This window comes from Trypanosoma cruzi, genomic scaffold (assembly GCF_000209065.1).
Source record: "Trypanosoma cruzi strain CL Brener 1047053517029 genomic scaffold, whole genome shotgun sequence".
NCBI lineage: Eukaryota > Euglenozoa > Kinetoplastea > Trypanosomatida > Trypanosomatidae > Trypanosoma > Trypanosoma cruzi.
This window is the reverse complement of record NW_001849552.1, coordinates 55,626-68,586: the sequence shown is the minus strand read 5'-3', so window position 1 is coordinate 68,586 and position 12,961 is coordinate 55,626. Positions and strand designations below refer to the sequence as shown.

Here is a 12,961-nt window from a genome sequence, read left to right as displayed (position 1 = left end):
CAGCGGCGTATGCGTGACACTGCTCGCACATGACAGATTGTCAGAATGAAGCCGCGTATTACCCCACCGTGGACCCAGCACAGATGGGACCCAATTCTGACCTTATTGCTGCGATTCCGTATCTTTGCGAATTCCGGTTGTCGACGCCCCATGTCATCTACAAGCCGCCCACCGTTCTTGATTTTCGAGCCGCAGGCGCCATTCCTCTCGAGCACATGTCGGAATCGCATAACAAACTCCCAACCATCACACTCTCTGCTGAGATCGCTCCATACCGAAGCAATTTTCGGGAGTTTTTGGCCACAGCCACTTCTAGATTTCTTTGCCCACCAGAACGTGAGGGAGCTGAGGCGATTTCGGAGGAGCTGCAGTTTGGCGGCCACGACACGAGTGACCAGGAATACTGGAGTGAGGAGTATTGGAAATTGCTGCAGACAGAGGAGTTGGACTCTGCAGGGAGCATGGCGACCGATTCAGGCTTCCAAAGCCTCGGGGGAGCTAACCCTCGCTCAACGAAGTTGGCCTCCACAACTTCGCCAAGCCGGCGTCGTCGTGGGATAGCAAGAAGGAAGTGTGATTTCTCAAATGCAAGCCATCGTCGGGGTGAACGTGAAAATTTGCATGGCATTTGCCCTTCTCAGCGGTCAGCATGCGAGGATGTTTGTCCAGTCCCTTCGCGGGTGCGGCGCCATCCCCCCTCTGGGCCATCGTCTCGAGCCGGGGCGGGGACGTCCAGAGATTGTGAAGGGAGTTTGGGTCCGTACGACGACAGTAGTCTCATTCAACCCCCAAAGAAAGCGGGGGTAACGACCAACGTAGGGCCCAAAACAAAACGCCCACGAAAAGCCGCAGGGCGTGTCCTGAATTCTTTGAGCGCAAAGGGCCGTCATGGCAAAGGCAGGAATAGCGTGGGGACAGAAGATGCATTTGCGGTGCATCCGCCCGGAATAAATGACGACTCGCTCCTTCTCAACGCCAGTGGGACAGGCGATCTGGACATGAGCATTTCATCATTGAGAGAGGGCACAGGAAGTGGAGGGTTAAACATCAGGACCACGACGACAGGGTCATTCTCTGACGCTCACAAGGCGCGAGTTTCTTTTTCTGGAAGTGAGGTCCCAATAAGTTTTCCTCCGGTGAAATTTGCGCCGATAGTTCAAAAGGTTTTCACTGCACCGAACATATCTCCTGTGGCACATGGGGCTCGGGATGCACAGACCGACACACTAGTGTCTGCTCCTTCAAGCAGCAATATCCACCACAGGGACGACAACGGTGGCAGCGGCGGCGGCGGTGTTAGCAATTCCAACAAAAACGCAAAAAAGAAAATATCTACCACTTCGGTAAATGAAACTACGGTGAGTCGACACAACAGCGGAGCTTTTTTTCCCGTAGAAGCTCCCCATGTAGAGAGATCACAAGTATTATCCTTTTCACAGCGGAAGGACGTTGCACCTGCCGGACCTTCGGTTGGAGGTGATGCCAGTGCAGAGGGACCCGTGCACCCCAATCCTCTCTTGGGAGTCGGGAAACAGACGTCATTAAAGTGCTGCACGTTGATGTAAAAACCGTGAATACGTGGAGCAAACTGCTAAAGGTAGGTATGATGAAGAGAGACTGGGGGGCAGAAGGGGCGGTTCTTTGTGAGGAAAAATGAATTTCCTTCTGTGCGAGGGCATCACATTTCTTTCTGAATTTCTAAATAATAAAAGGATTCGAGAAAACGAAACAAAACACAAGGCCTACGGATTCTTGCTGGCTTACCCGCTGGACGGAGATCTCTTTGTCTTCAGCGTGCATCACACATTCTGCAGTTTGTTTATTTTGCTCTTTTGACGTTTTTTTTTTCTTTTTCTTCTTATTTCTCTTATTTTTCTACTCTGGAACATATGAATGAAAAGGGCATAGAGCCCCTTTCTGCGCTACTCCTGTGCCACCACCCCGCGCAGGGTGCTTGTCACGGTCTTTTTCTTCTTCTACAGGGCTTTTTTTTTGTTTTTTCTGCCGTCTCCTTTTTTCTCCCTTTTTTGTTGTGTGCTGCTTTCACCTGTTGCTTCTTGTTTTTCTTTTTTCTTTTTTATTGTCCCTGCATCCAAGCCGTCGTTGTGTACTGTTGCCGTGGTGGGTGGGCGTGGACTCTAGAAATTACTGAACGGGAGCCCCCCTGACGCCGTTCTTGTCGATGCCACTTCCAACACCACCGTCGCCGTTGCGCGGCACCCGCACGAGGGAGCCTTCGCCTGTCATCACGGAGGCGGCCCCGGGCTTGCCGTTGCGGCAGCCCAAATGTCTGATGGATTACGGGAGGAACAAACCACTGGAGGAGGGAAAAGGAGAGAGCGGCAGCAATACGCGCCTGGAAGACTCGTGTCTGGCGGTTGGTGATGGGCAGTCGATGCGGCGGCCCAATCCGACAGATAAACTCTTGACGTATCGACGTATGCGTTCACGCCTCCAACAAGGTTCACCTGGTGTTGGTTATACAACGTCGGTTATTCAGGATGATCTTGCGGCAAAACGAGCCGCCGCGTTGGAAGAGACGGGAATGCCGATGGAGCCCTTTTTTTTGGCGAGACTGCCAAAAGAAATGACGGGTTACATCATAGATATAGAGGAACAGAACCGACAGCTTCGCCAACAGGTCATTGAACTGCAAGAGGAGCTTCAGCAGGAGCAGCGGCAACAAAAAGGACGCATCATAATGGGCCCATATCGCCAGCCAGCGGACGCCGTTGGTGGCAACAACCACATGGTTGAAGTGGATGCCGAGAAGGGAGAAGGCTATTCATATGCGACGGATGGTTTTCCACTTATTTCTGGTGGGTCATTAAGCAAAGAGGAGCGAGAGCGTTACATGAATGATGTTCTTGCTCAGGTGGATGTTATTGTGCATGCGCATCGCAATCAAAGTGAGGCAATGATTCTTAAATATAAGCAGGAGGCGGAAGAGGCCAAAATAGCCCTTAAAAATCTCCGTGAATTGATTGCACTGGAGGGTGTTGATTTGTCCATGCTACCAGCAGCTCTGGCAACGTTGTCCGGACCTGCACTCACGGCTGGCAGTGGCGGAGACAACAACAACGGCAACGGAAGCGGTGACATACGGAAAACAAGCACGAAATTTTCAACACCATCGGGAGTCGACACCGCCATCGCCGGTGTGGTGGCAGTGATGAATGAGAAGTGTGCCGCGTTGTTAAGTGAGGCGGTCGACGTGGTGCTTAGGGATCTGCTGCAGGTGGAGGCGGGCGACGATGTACCGACGGTGGTGCGTCAGTCGGTGCAGCGCGGCTTTGAACTGTTGGCACGCCACCTCGCATCTGTGGTCATAGAGTACATTAGACAATGTACAGAGGAATTGCGTTACACACACAAGGAACGCGAGACGGTGTGTCGTGAACTACGTGAGGAGCTGAATTTGAGTGAGCGTCAACGCATGCGGACGGCACGGCAGTACGAAGCGGAGATTCGTGCATTGCGTGATGAGCTTCATGCTTTTCATGTCGCTGCAGCCGGGGGTGACGAACTCAGGGGGACAATTCATGAGCGGGCCCTTGAGGAATATACGGCGCTGCTTGTTGACAGCCGGAAGGAGGCGGAGGCACTGGGCCGTCAGCTGGAGGAGGAACGCTCCGACCACGCTACGACATGCCTGCGCCTCAAATCGAGTCTACAACGCCGCAGCTTAGAGTTTGAGGAGGCCGTCGTGCAGCGCGCGGAAGAACTTGTCAGGCTTCGCGACGCAAACATCGCGGAACTTCAGCAGCGACTGGACACGTTGAGTCATTTGGAGGAGCGACGTGCATGCGGACGCTCCACGAAAGCTGTGCAGGTGCAGGCAGCTGAGTCCATCGTTTTGGACGAGTCAAATTACATGCCAAACGTGATTTCAGTTGCCTCATCTTTGAAGGGTGCGTCGCCTCTTCCCAGTCAGCGCCTCGCAACACCCACGCAATCGGGGAACCACGTCACGGCGGCTCCATTTCCGTCACAGTTACCGTTGGCACCCTTTACGCAGCCACCAATGACGCCACGCATCCCGGGCAGGGTGGAATGTGCCCCACAACAGGAGAACTCTTTCGAAGAGGAGGTGTGGGCCAAGACGATGGAGCTGCTCGCAAAGTACGCCCATCTCTCACAAAACTAGAAGGGTGGTATTATTATTATTTTTTTAAATTATCGTTCATATTTATCACCTTTTTTTTTTTCTTCTGGTGGTGGGGCAGCTCTCATCTGCGTTTCCCACCTTTTTTTGCTCTCCTTTACGGAAGTTAGACGCGCCATCCTGGCGACGCATGCACATAACGATGTCGTTGCCTGCACGCGGTTGAAATTTAAAGAAACCTTTTTTATTTATTTTTATATAACTTTTAAAGGCTTTCTTCTATATACATTAAGAAAAAAATAATTATATATATATATATATAAACTTTCACATTCCAGGGCCTTTTTTTTTTTTTTAATCTGATTGTCTTGTTGATATGAGCGCACATGTGAGTTTCAACTTGGAGGATTATTGCCCTCTTCACAAATTGCCTTCTCCCTTCTCTCCCTCGTTTTTTTTTTTTTATGGGCGCTGTTTGTGTCTGTGAGTGGGTTAGCGAAGGGGCGTATAATACCGAATAAAAACCACACACACACACACACAGAGGAGGAGGAGGAGGAGGAGGAGGTGGTGGTGGTGGTGGAAAGTTCAAGGCGAAGAGAGCGCCTCATTTCTCACTTGTCACACGGGAGAGTAGCGCTGAGGATGAGTCTTTCCCTGGAGGCACTGAACTCGTTTCTTAGAATGATTGGACGCACCACAGGCGGTGGCGTGACAATAGATGTAGAATTCAGAGAGACGCTGAAGCAGGCTTTGGTGGCGATGGAGGAACTTACGCGGGTGGCGCAGGAGGGGCGTGCCAACTTTGTCGCCGCACCCGTCCTGTCTGCTCTTCTCAGCGCGTTTTATGTTAAAAAGACTCGTGTGGTGGGGGCCGCCCTGTCTGTGCTGCAGCAGTTGATTCACGACTGCCGCATCTCCTACGACACACCGATTATATTATATCAGTATCAGCGAAATAAACAGGCGCTGCGCTGTGGGGAGGCTTTGTTTTGTGCTGTAGATGACTTTCTCGTCAACACCGCCGACGCGGCGTTGCAGCTGAAAGGCTTGGAGGTCCTCCATGATCTTGTGAGTGACGACAACTTTGCTTACCTCACTGGAAGTTGCGTTACCCGCTGTGTGCGGACATGCTACCAGGTGACGCTGCAGAGCTCGAACGAGGCCGCAAGAATTATTGCGCGTGATGTGTTTGTTCTTTGCGTTCTTCGAGTGACGCGGGCCTTTGTGGAGGCCACACCATCGGAGCGTCGATGCGGTACATTTGCTTCTTCCACGAGGCTATACGATTGCATGCAGGATGTGGAGCCGGATGCCAAATTTACACCCATTCAAATTGGGGGTTATGCCACTCCTTTCACCGACGATGTAGTGAACTCCGTGGACAAAACCCCGCCACTTGGCCCATTTAATTCATATGCGGCCGAAGAGGCATCATCCTCTGCCGGCTCACTCCAACCACGGGAGTTTTTGCAATATAGTTGTAGCGATTCAATTGTAGCAAGTGCACTGTCCGTGTTTCAAGGCGGAAAACTACCACGTGCATTGGAGGACATGTTATTGCTCATCAAATATGTCTGCAGACTAGCCTCAAGGACCTGCAGTGGATCGGGATCGACGAGTGAAAAAAATCCCGAAGTTCGTGTCCGTCAAATTGCACTGGAGATGTTAGAGTCGTTGTTCCTGGAGATTCCCATGGCAAACTGCGACGCCGAACATACTTGCGCCACGTGGTTGACTATGGTGGTCGCCGCAACAAAGTATCACCTTCTTCGCTGCATTGCCCGAAATCTGTCGACGATTGTTCCTTCCTCGTTCTTTACCACAAGTGTGCGCATTCTCACTCTGCTGCTGCGAAAGTTTCATTATCATCTTGCCAGGGAGCTCCATGCTCTTTTAGCCGTCATGCTTTTTCCTCTGGCGGTTTCCAAATTCTCGAGCTTTTCTCAGAAGCATGCAGTGTTGAGTATGGTTCGGGAGCTTGTCAGTATTCCACATCTTTGCGTTTCTTTTTTTATCAACTACGACTGTAATCCCGCCTTTGATCCGGCGGCAAAGTATGGCGGCATGCTTGAACTCCTAGTGGACTTTATTGTGGAGATGACGTATATGGACTTTTTTGACCCCGAGTGGCTTTCGTTAGATCAACAGCAGTTGTTGCGAGGCGAATGCGTGAGTGCGATGCACAGCCTAGTGGATTCCATGCTTCGGTGGGTTTCGGAGGATCCTCGGGAGTACACGCAGCGTCAGTTGCGTGAAGTGGTGGGGCAGGCGCTCAGCAAATCCAGCGTTGGCTGTCAAGGAGTTCGTCGGTGGCATGAGATGTACCTCAGCAACGGGTGGGGGTCTGGCGGAAATGGAAAGGGGACTGGCACGTCAGAATTGTTATCGGCTGATTTAAGTTCTTCCTCCTCCTCGTCCTTTTCCTCCGCTTCCGCCGCCTCCTTGAAGGGAGATGGAAGGGGGAAGCCGCAGAATTGGGGTAAACCCCACAGGGTTGGCTACCACTGGAAGCATGTTCACTGCCTGCTTCAGAACAAGCGCATTGCACAGGAAGCTATGCAGTACATTAATAGGGGGCATTGGCGAGATGGAATGAAGCTGCTCGAGCAGCGTGGGTACATTTCACACGCAGACGAGGCAACACGGTGGTCAGATTTCGCTCGTTTTCTCAAGACATATCCCGGGATTGAGCGGTCTGCGTTGTGTTCGATTTTTGAGCGAGTTTTAAAGGATTCCGACTGCGACCGAATTTTGAGAGAGTACATGCAACTTTTTCCATACAAGGGGGTGACGATTGACGTCGCATTACGCGACACCACGTGTGAATTCATGTCGTGGGAGCGGCCTACATTTGAGGCCCAAGTGTGGGCCGTCATTCAGAGGCGCTTTGGTGAGGCGTACGCGGCACAAAACCCGCGCAGTATCACTGTCAAGGACGCCGATGCAATGGCCGGCGTGCTTCTCTTCCTGCACACAAGCCTTCACAATGAAAATATGAGGAACAATCGCATGACGGTTGAGGAATTTGTGCGAAATGGGAATGAGTGCGTTGATTTTGCCTTTTTGGAGCAGGACATGCGTGATATGTACTACCGCGTGGCACAGCGGAAGTGGGAGCTGGATGAGTTGCAACGCACACCGCGGCAGGTGGAACTAGAGAAGAAAATGCCGTCTTTATCTTCTAAGATACGGCAGCAGCAGAAGTGCTCTTCCTTTTCTTCTGTCGCTGACCTGGCAAATGAAGAGACATCGTTTTCCACAGCAATGAATACGCCGGGGAACTCAAAGAGTTTCCGCAAAGATAACGATGAATCCGAAGGCTCTCGCTTGCTTGACAACGTCGTGGTGCCCTACACGGAATGCCCGGAGGGTTTTAAGCTGCGCGAGTCGTATCATCAGAGATATGTGGATGTGGCGACCCAGCACCTGCGACAACTAGAGTGCGAACACCGCATGCAACGCCTAGAGGCTTGCTCTCTGCAGCCGTATATTTTGCCGCAATATGCACAGCACGTTCGTCCAATGCTCTTGATGCTTTACCCTCAGATTGCCGCAACACTCTACATGGGGTTTCGTGTGCTTGAGGAACGGCCTATATTCCGTCTTATTCTTAGTACGTACGACATGCTATACGATCTGGCGGCGGTTTTTGTGGTGAATCTTTCAGGGTTGCGTGTTGCGGTGGAGCGGCAAATTCGGCGTTGGTTGGAGGATGAGAATGCCCAGCGTCTTCTCCCACCCATCCGGGGTACATTCATGCTGCCCTTGATGAATCTGCTATGACCACTGAAAAGGGTGGCTTGCTGTGTTTCTTGTTGCCTTTCTTCTCGCGGGCCTTTTGTTTGATCTTGTTGCGTTTTTTTTTTTTCTTTCCTTCCTTGCTCTTTCCCACACGCATGGGGAGGATGCCACGAGTGCTGGGCGGCGAAAGCTGTGCTTTTCTCTCTCTCTCTCTTTTTTATTTATTTTTGATCTGTGAAAAGAAAACAGCACCAAAATCCGGAAAACGGCGGCAGCGAGAAGGAAGCAGAAGAACTCAAATGAAAGAACATGCGGGAAGAGGAACAATTTGGCGCCTTTTTTTTTTTCTGCTTATTTTATACTTTTGTGTTGTTGTGCACATGTGAGTGTGTGGGTGATTGGGGGTCATATGCGCTTCCTGCTCTGAAATCATTTTTTCTGCTTTTGACTTTTTCTCTCTTTTTTTTTTTTTGGCTCTGCGTGCTTAAATGTCCTTTTTTTTCTTCTCGCCGTCATCAATGGTCTTGCAGAGGGCCGTGGGACTGTGGCCGGCTTCACGCCTTTTTCCCCTGCAGGGTGTATACGTCCCTATTGCGGAATCATCCTTTCACGCACCGTGTGCCCAGTGCCACGGAGGCAATGACCGCCAACTACATGTACATGGAACCATCCGAGCTTGTCGCTCTCTTGGATGACGAGGTGCAGCGCAATAAAGTCGCCGTCATTGACTGCCGCGACGAAGACCGCAGCGACGGCTTTATTTTGGGCTCCATTCATTTTCCGTCGAGGTTGCAGTCGGAAGGACGCTTCAATGAACTTGCGGACACCCTGGAGAGGGAGGGCAGGAGCATTGCGGTCTTTCACTGCGCCCTTTCGCAGGTTCGAGGCCCAAAGGCAGCCAACCGATTTGCCGTGAAGTTGTACGAAAAGGGGATGTGCGCACTGTCCGTGTATGTCCTGCGTGGTGGATGGGATCGCTTCCACGCGATGTACGGTGAGAGCAGACCGGATCTGACTTCTTAGTGAGCGCATTCATAGCCCACCCACCGCCATGGAATCGTGTCCCGCCTCCCCGACTGCATCGATGCATGCATCGGCGGTGGGAAAACAAAAGGCAACAAGAAGATTCACGACAAGAAGGGAAAAATGCCACCACATACATAAACACACCGTAAAAAAAAAAAAAAAAAAGAAATGACTCCTTCACCGGAGAGCTGTATTGCGTGAGATGATAAGACGTGTGCTTTTGTTTTCTGCCGGCGTGTCCCACATTTCTTTTTTTCCTTTTTTTTTTTTCTCTCTCTTTTTCCCCTCCCCCCCTCTACTCGATTCCCCACAGATCTGCTATTCAGACCCACACGCACAAAAAAGAAAGAAGCAAAACAAAGAAAACGCAACGGGGAGCCGCAGTGGAAGAATAACCAAACAAGCAAGAAAGAAACCAAACCAAAGAAGAAGAAGAAAGAAGGACGCATCAGCCAAACTCAAGTCCTTCTCGTGAATTACTTCCAAGCGTTTGCTCGCAAGCCCCGTCGAAGAAACAGCGAAAAAAGGGGGTGGTGGTGGTGGTGGCAGATAATAGAGGGGGCGAAGGAGCGAGAGGATCAGGGCTCAGTCCAAAAGTGTCCCCTTAAAAACAAAAGGGAGGGGCACACACACGAACAGCCGCGGCAAACAAAACAAACAAACAAAAAAGGGGAACCGAGAAGAAAAAAAAAAAAAAAGAAAAAAAAAATAATTGGATCAGACAGAAAGCAAAGGGACAAATAATAAAAAAAAAAAAAAGGAAAGAAAGAGCAGAAGAAAAACACAACAAAAACAACAAAACCAAAAAAATAAAAAAAGAGGGAGAGAGGGGGGGGGGAAGAGGAAAGGAGGTTGTAAAAAAAGGTAAAATAAACACCGAGAAGAGGGAGAAAAGAGGGCAACGAGGGAACATTAAAACGAGAACAGGAGAAAACAGAAGGAGAAAAACACTCACGCAAAAAAAAAAAAAACAGCAACAAAAAAACAAAACAAAGCAAAAAACGAAAAAAAAAAAAATAAGGGCAGGGATTAGCCATCAACGGAATATTCTACTAAAAATGGAAGATAATCGGGAGCCTAACAACTCAACTCCTGGGGGCTACTACCCACTGGAGATTGAGTTTAAAGCTATGGAGAAGAGAGCGGAGCGCAGCCCTTCTAACTCCGATGGAAATGATTATTTTCTCTGTGCGGAGGAGGTACAGCAGGAAAGAAAGCCCGAAACTTGCTTAAGCCGCGCAAAGGCCTTTACAGGCATTGTTGTGCCATACGGTGGACTTGTTTCAAGCGTTTTCAACTTGGCTTCTGTTTGCGTTGGGGCGGGTATTCTTGGCCTGCCAGCTGCCGCTAATAGTAGCGGGTTGGTTATGGCCTTTATATATTTGCTGGTCATCACCTGCTTTGCCATTTATTCCCTGCACATTCTCGGCAAGACAATGGAGAAGACAGGCCTTCGTACCTTTGAAAGCATGGCAAAGCAATTGGTGGGGGACCGCTTTGATTACTTTGTTGCCCTTATTCGGTGGATCAATTCATTCGGTGCCACCATTGCGTACGTCATCAGCGTTGGCGACATTTTGGAGCCGATTCTCATGAATGCATCTGGAACGCCACAGTTTTTAAGGAGGACCGCAGGGCGTCGTTTGCTGACGGCTGCGGTTTGGGCTGTTTTAATGCTTCCGCTGGTGTTACCAAAGAAGGTGAATTCCCTGCGATATGTTTCGACGTTTGCTGTTGCCTTTGTGATGTACTTTGTGATTATGCTCGTTATTCAGTCAGCTCGGAATGGTCTTGGTAACCTTTACGGCGACGGTGAAGACCCAATAAGACTTTTCAACACAGGTAATGCAGCTATTCATGGACTCGGAGTGTTCATGTTCTCCTTTTTGTGCCAAATTAATTGTTATGAGGTTTATTGGGAGATGAAGAAGCGTTCAGTAAAGAATTTTACTATTTACTCAACCATTGCAATGATACTCTGTCTTATACTGTACATAATGACTGTCTTTTTCGGATATGTACAATTTGGAGGGAAGGTTAAAAATTCCATCTTACTCATGTACAATCCTGTAACTGAACCAATGGTGATGGCGGGATACGCCGGTATGCTTGTCAAATTGTGTGCAGCTTACGCATTACAAACGATGGCGTGCCGCAATGCCGTTTATCATTGCATCAGCTGGGAGGTAGAGACCCTTCCGTACTGGAAGCACTTTATTGCCGTTATTGCTCTCTCGACGGTTGTCTTATTGTGTGGTCTGTTTATTCCAAACATTAATACCGTCTTTGGTCTTGTGGGTGCCATCTGCGGTGGTTTCCTGTCCTTTGTCTTCCCCGCACTGTTCTACCTCTACTCAGGGAACTGGACATTGAGATCTGTTGGGTTATTTGACTACATCGCAACATACGCGTTGTTAATTGCAGGGGTCATTGGTATTGTGTTTGGCACCGTCGCGTCTATTGATGACACGATTACTGGCTGAGAGAGAGAGAGAGAGAGAGGGCAGAAGGAAAGATAAAAAAAAGAAAGGGGTGGGGGGGGGAGCTCTTAGTGGATAGGCAAAACATACAACATTTTATAGAAAAAACGATCCACAGAATCACTAAAGCCATCCTGGGCGTGATTTCTGACCATGAATTTTTTTTTTCCTTTTTTTTTTCTTTAACCTGAAAAATTTGTTATTATTGCTATTATTATTATTATTATTATTATTATTATTATTATTATTATTTTTTGTTGTTGTTGTTGATTGCTTGTACGGTGCCGTTGGAAGGTGACAATTCTATCAATTCTTACACCCACGGGTACACGTGCCACTGGTTAGTATGTTTGGGGCAGGTGATGTGTATGTATGTGTCTGTTTTTTTTTTTTTTTTGTGTGTGTGTTTGTGTTTTCAAGAGGGCATTTGTTGCCTTCTACATGTACTCGCGTGTTTTTGTCTCCGCCTCCGAAGTTTATTCTCTTCTTGGCCGCATATGGAGAGAGATATATGTGTATGTATTATTACTAACTGCGGGCGGCGTGAGTGCGGGTGGGTGAGGGTGGGGGTGGCAAGTGGGAACGCGTGGTATTGTGGTAATCCTCCTTTTTGACGTCACATGCATTTGTGTACTTATACGCCGACTCTCGTATTTCTTTTCTCACTTTCTCTCTCCCGGTGTATCTCTTCCATAAGGCACACCTCTTATTGAATGCGTGAGGAAATTTTGGTGTTTTATTGGTAGTGTGCACAGGCGTGCATGAGATATGCGTGAGAGAGAGAAATTGGTACAGAGATGAGGATGTAGAGAAATGGAGGGAGTGGCAACACTGGAGTGTATTATAACCCTCAGATGACCTGTTTTAAACGAATGCTGACATCCAACGGATTGAGGCAGCTGACAAATTCTTTTTTTTTTTTTTTTCTTTTTTCTTTTTACATCCTTTTGTTTGGATGCACGGCTTTTTAAATCTCTTTTTTATTCATCCCTTTCATGTGTGTACGCGCATTCAACTTTTTTTTTTTTTTTTTTTTTTGTTCTTGCCTGCACCAGCACGTGTACATGTGGAGCTACATGTTTTTTGTGCACAATGGACGGAGACGTGGATATTTGATTGCAGCGACATGATCGAATGTGAGAGAAAACGCGGCTAAAATTGATGCCGTGCGGTGTTCTTAGGTGCAGTGTGGGAGAAGCAAGTCTTTTTTTTTTCCTTTTTTTTTTCCCCCTTCTCTCCGGAGAAGAGGCGAGGGTCGGCACGATTTCCTCAGTGAGCGGGGGAGACCGGCCTGCATTCTCTGGAGCGGGGCGCGGGGGCGGGAGGTACTTTCAAAACGGATTTTTTTTGTTCTTTTTTTCTTGCTTCTTTCTTTCTTCATTTTTTTTTTTTTTCTTTTTTTCTTTTTTCTCCGCCGCCGCCGCTGCTGCTGCGAGTGAGGCGGGGGGCACATGCGGCCACACGCGTCGATGGCGACAGTCCGGCCCCTCCTCCACTGCCCGTCACGTTGCGGGGGTGGAGGCCACAAGAGGGGGGAGAGGGAGGCGGGAGGCGGCCCCCCGCACGCGGCTGCGGCTGCTGCGGATATAGGAGGAGTGAAGACGAG

At 49.3% G+C, this 12,961-nt stretch overlaps 5 protein-coding genes across 5 annotated transcripts, besides 18 other annotated features; all 5 read left to right on the top strand.

Annotated features, from left to right (window-relative positions):
- Positions 1-7,975: part of a sequence feature (heterozygous, non-Esmeraldo-like haplotype) that runs on past the window's edge.
- Tc00.1047053508707.50 (hypothetical protein, conserved) lies at positions 30-1,565 on the top strand (the record flags this gene model as incomplete). The annotated part of the gene is made up of 1 exon (XM_815607.1): positions 30-1,565. One exon carries the CDS (start codon positions 30-32, stop codon positions 1,563-1,565), a length of 1,536 nt encoding a protein of 511 aa, XP_820700.1.
- Positions 1,815-1,877: a sequence feature (A-rich).
- Positions 1,986-2,082: a sequence feature (A-rich).
- Positions 2,183-4,147, top strand: Tc00.1047053508707.40 (hypothetical protein, conserved; the record flags this gene model as incomplete). Its single annotated transcript, XM_815606.1, has 1 exon — positions 2,183-4,147. One exon carries the CDS (start codon positions 2,183-2,185, stop codon positions 4,145-4,147), a length of 1,965 nt encoding a protein of 654 aa, XP_820699.1.
- Positions 4,156-4,180: a sequence feature (AT_rich).
- Positions 4,346-4,375: a sequence feature (AT_rich).
- Positions 4,399-4,429: a sequence feature (AT_rich).
- Positions 4,649-4,673: a microsatellite.
- On the top strand, positions 4,751-7,891 carry Tc00.1047053508707.30 (hypothetical protein, conserved; the record flags this gene model as incomplete). The annotated part of the gene is made up of 1 exon (XM_815605.1): positions 4,751-7,891. The coding sequence occupies one exon, from the start codon at positions 4,751-4,753 to the stop codon at positions 7,889-7,891; it is 3,141 nt and encodes a 1,046-aa protein (XP_820698.1).
- Positions 6,509-6,551: a sequence feature (GA-rich).
- Positions 7,976-8,430: a sequence feature (areas merged during assembly that could not be assigned to a particular haplotype. This can correspond to areas where the two haplotypes were merged or to regions with more than two copies in the genome that were merged during assembly.).
- Positions 8,159-8,872, top strand: Tc00.1047053508707.20 (hypothetical protein, conserved; the record flags this gene model as incomplete). Its single annotated transcript, XM_815604.1, has 1 exon — positions 8,159-8,872. One exon carries the CDS (start codon positions 8,159-8,161, stop codon positions 8,870-8,872), a length of 714 nt encoding a protein of 237 aa, XP_820697.1.
- Positions 8,431-12,961: a sequence feature (heterozygous, non-Esmeraldo-like haplotype).
- Positions 9,121-9,157: a sequence feature (A-rich).
- Positions 9,556-9,693: a sequence feature (T-rich).
- Positions 9,833-9,892: a sequence feature (T-rich).
- On the top strand, positions 9,934-11,358 carry Tc00.1047053508707.10 (amino acid transporter, putative; the record flags this gene model as incomplete). Its single annotated transcript, XM_815603.1, has 1 exon — positions 9,934-11,358. The coding sequence occupies one exon, from the start codon at positions 9,934-9,936 to the stop codon at positions 11,356-11,358; it is 1,425 nt and encodes a 474-aa protein (XP_820696.1).
- Positions 11,357-11,377: a microsatellite.
- Positions 11,552-11,607: a microsatellite.
- Positions 12,263-12,294: a microsatellite.
- Positions 12,372-12,393: a microsatellite.
- Positions 12,697-12,764: a sequence feature (A-rich).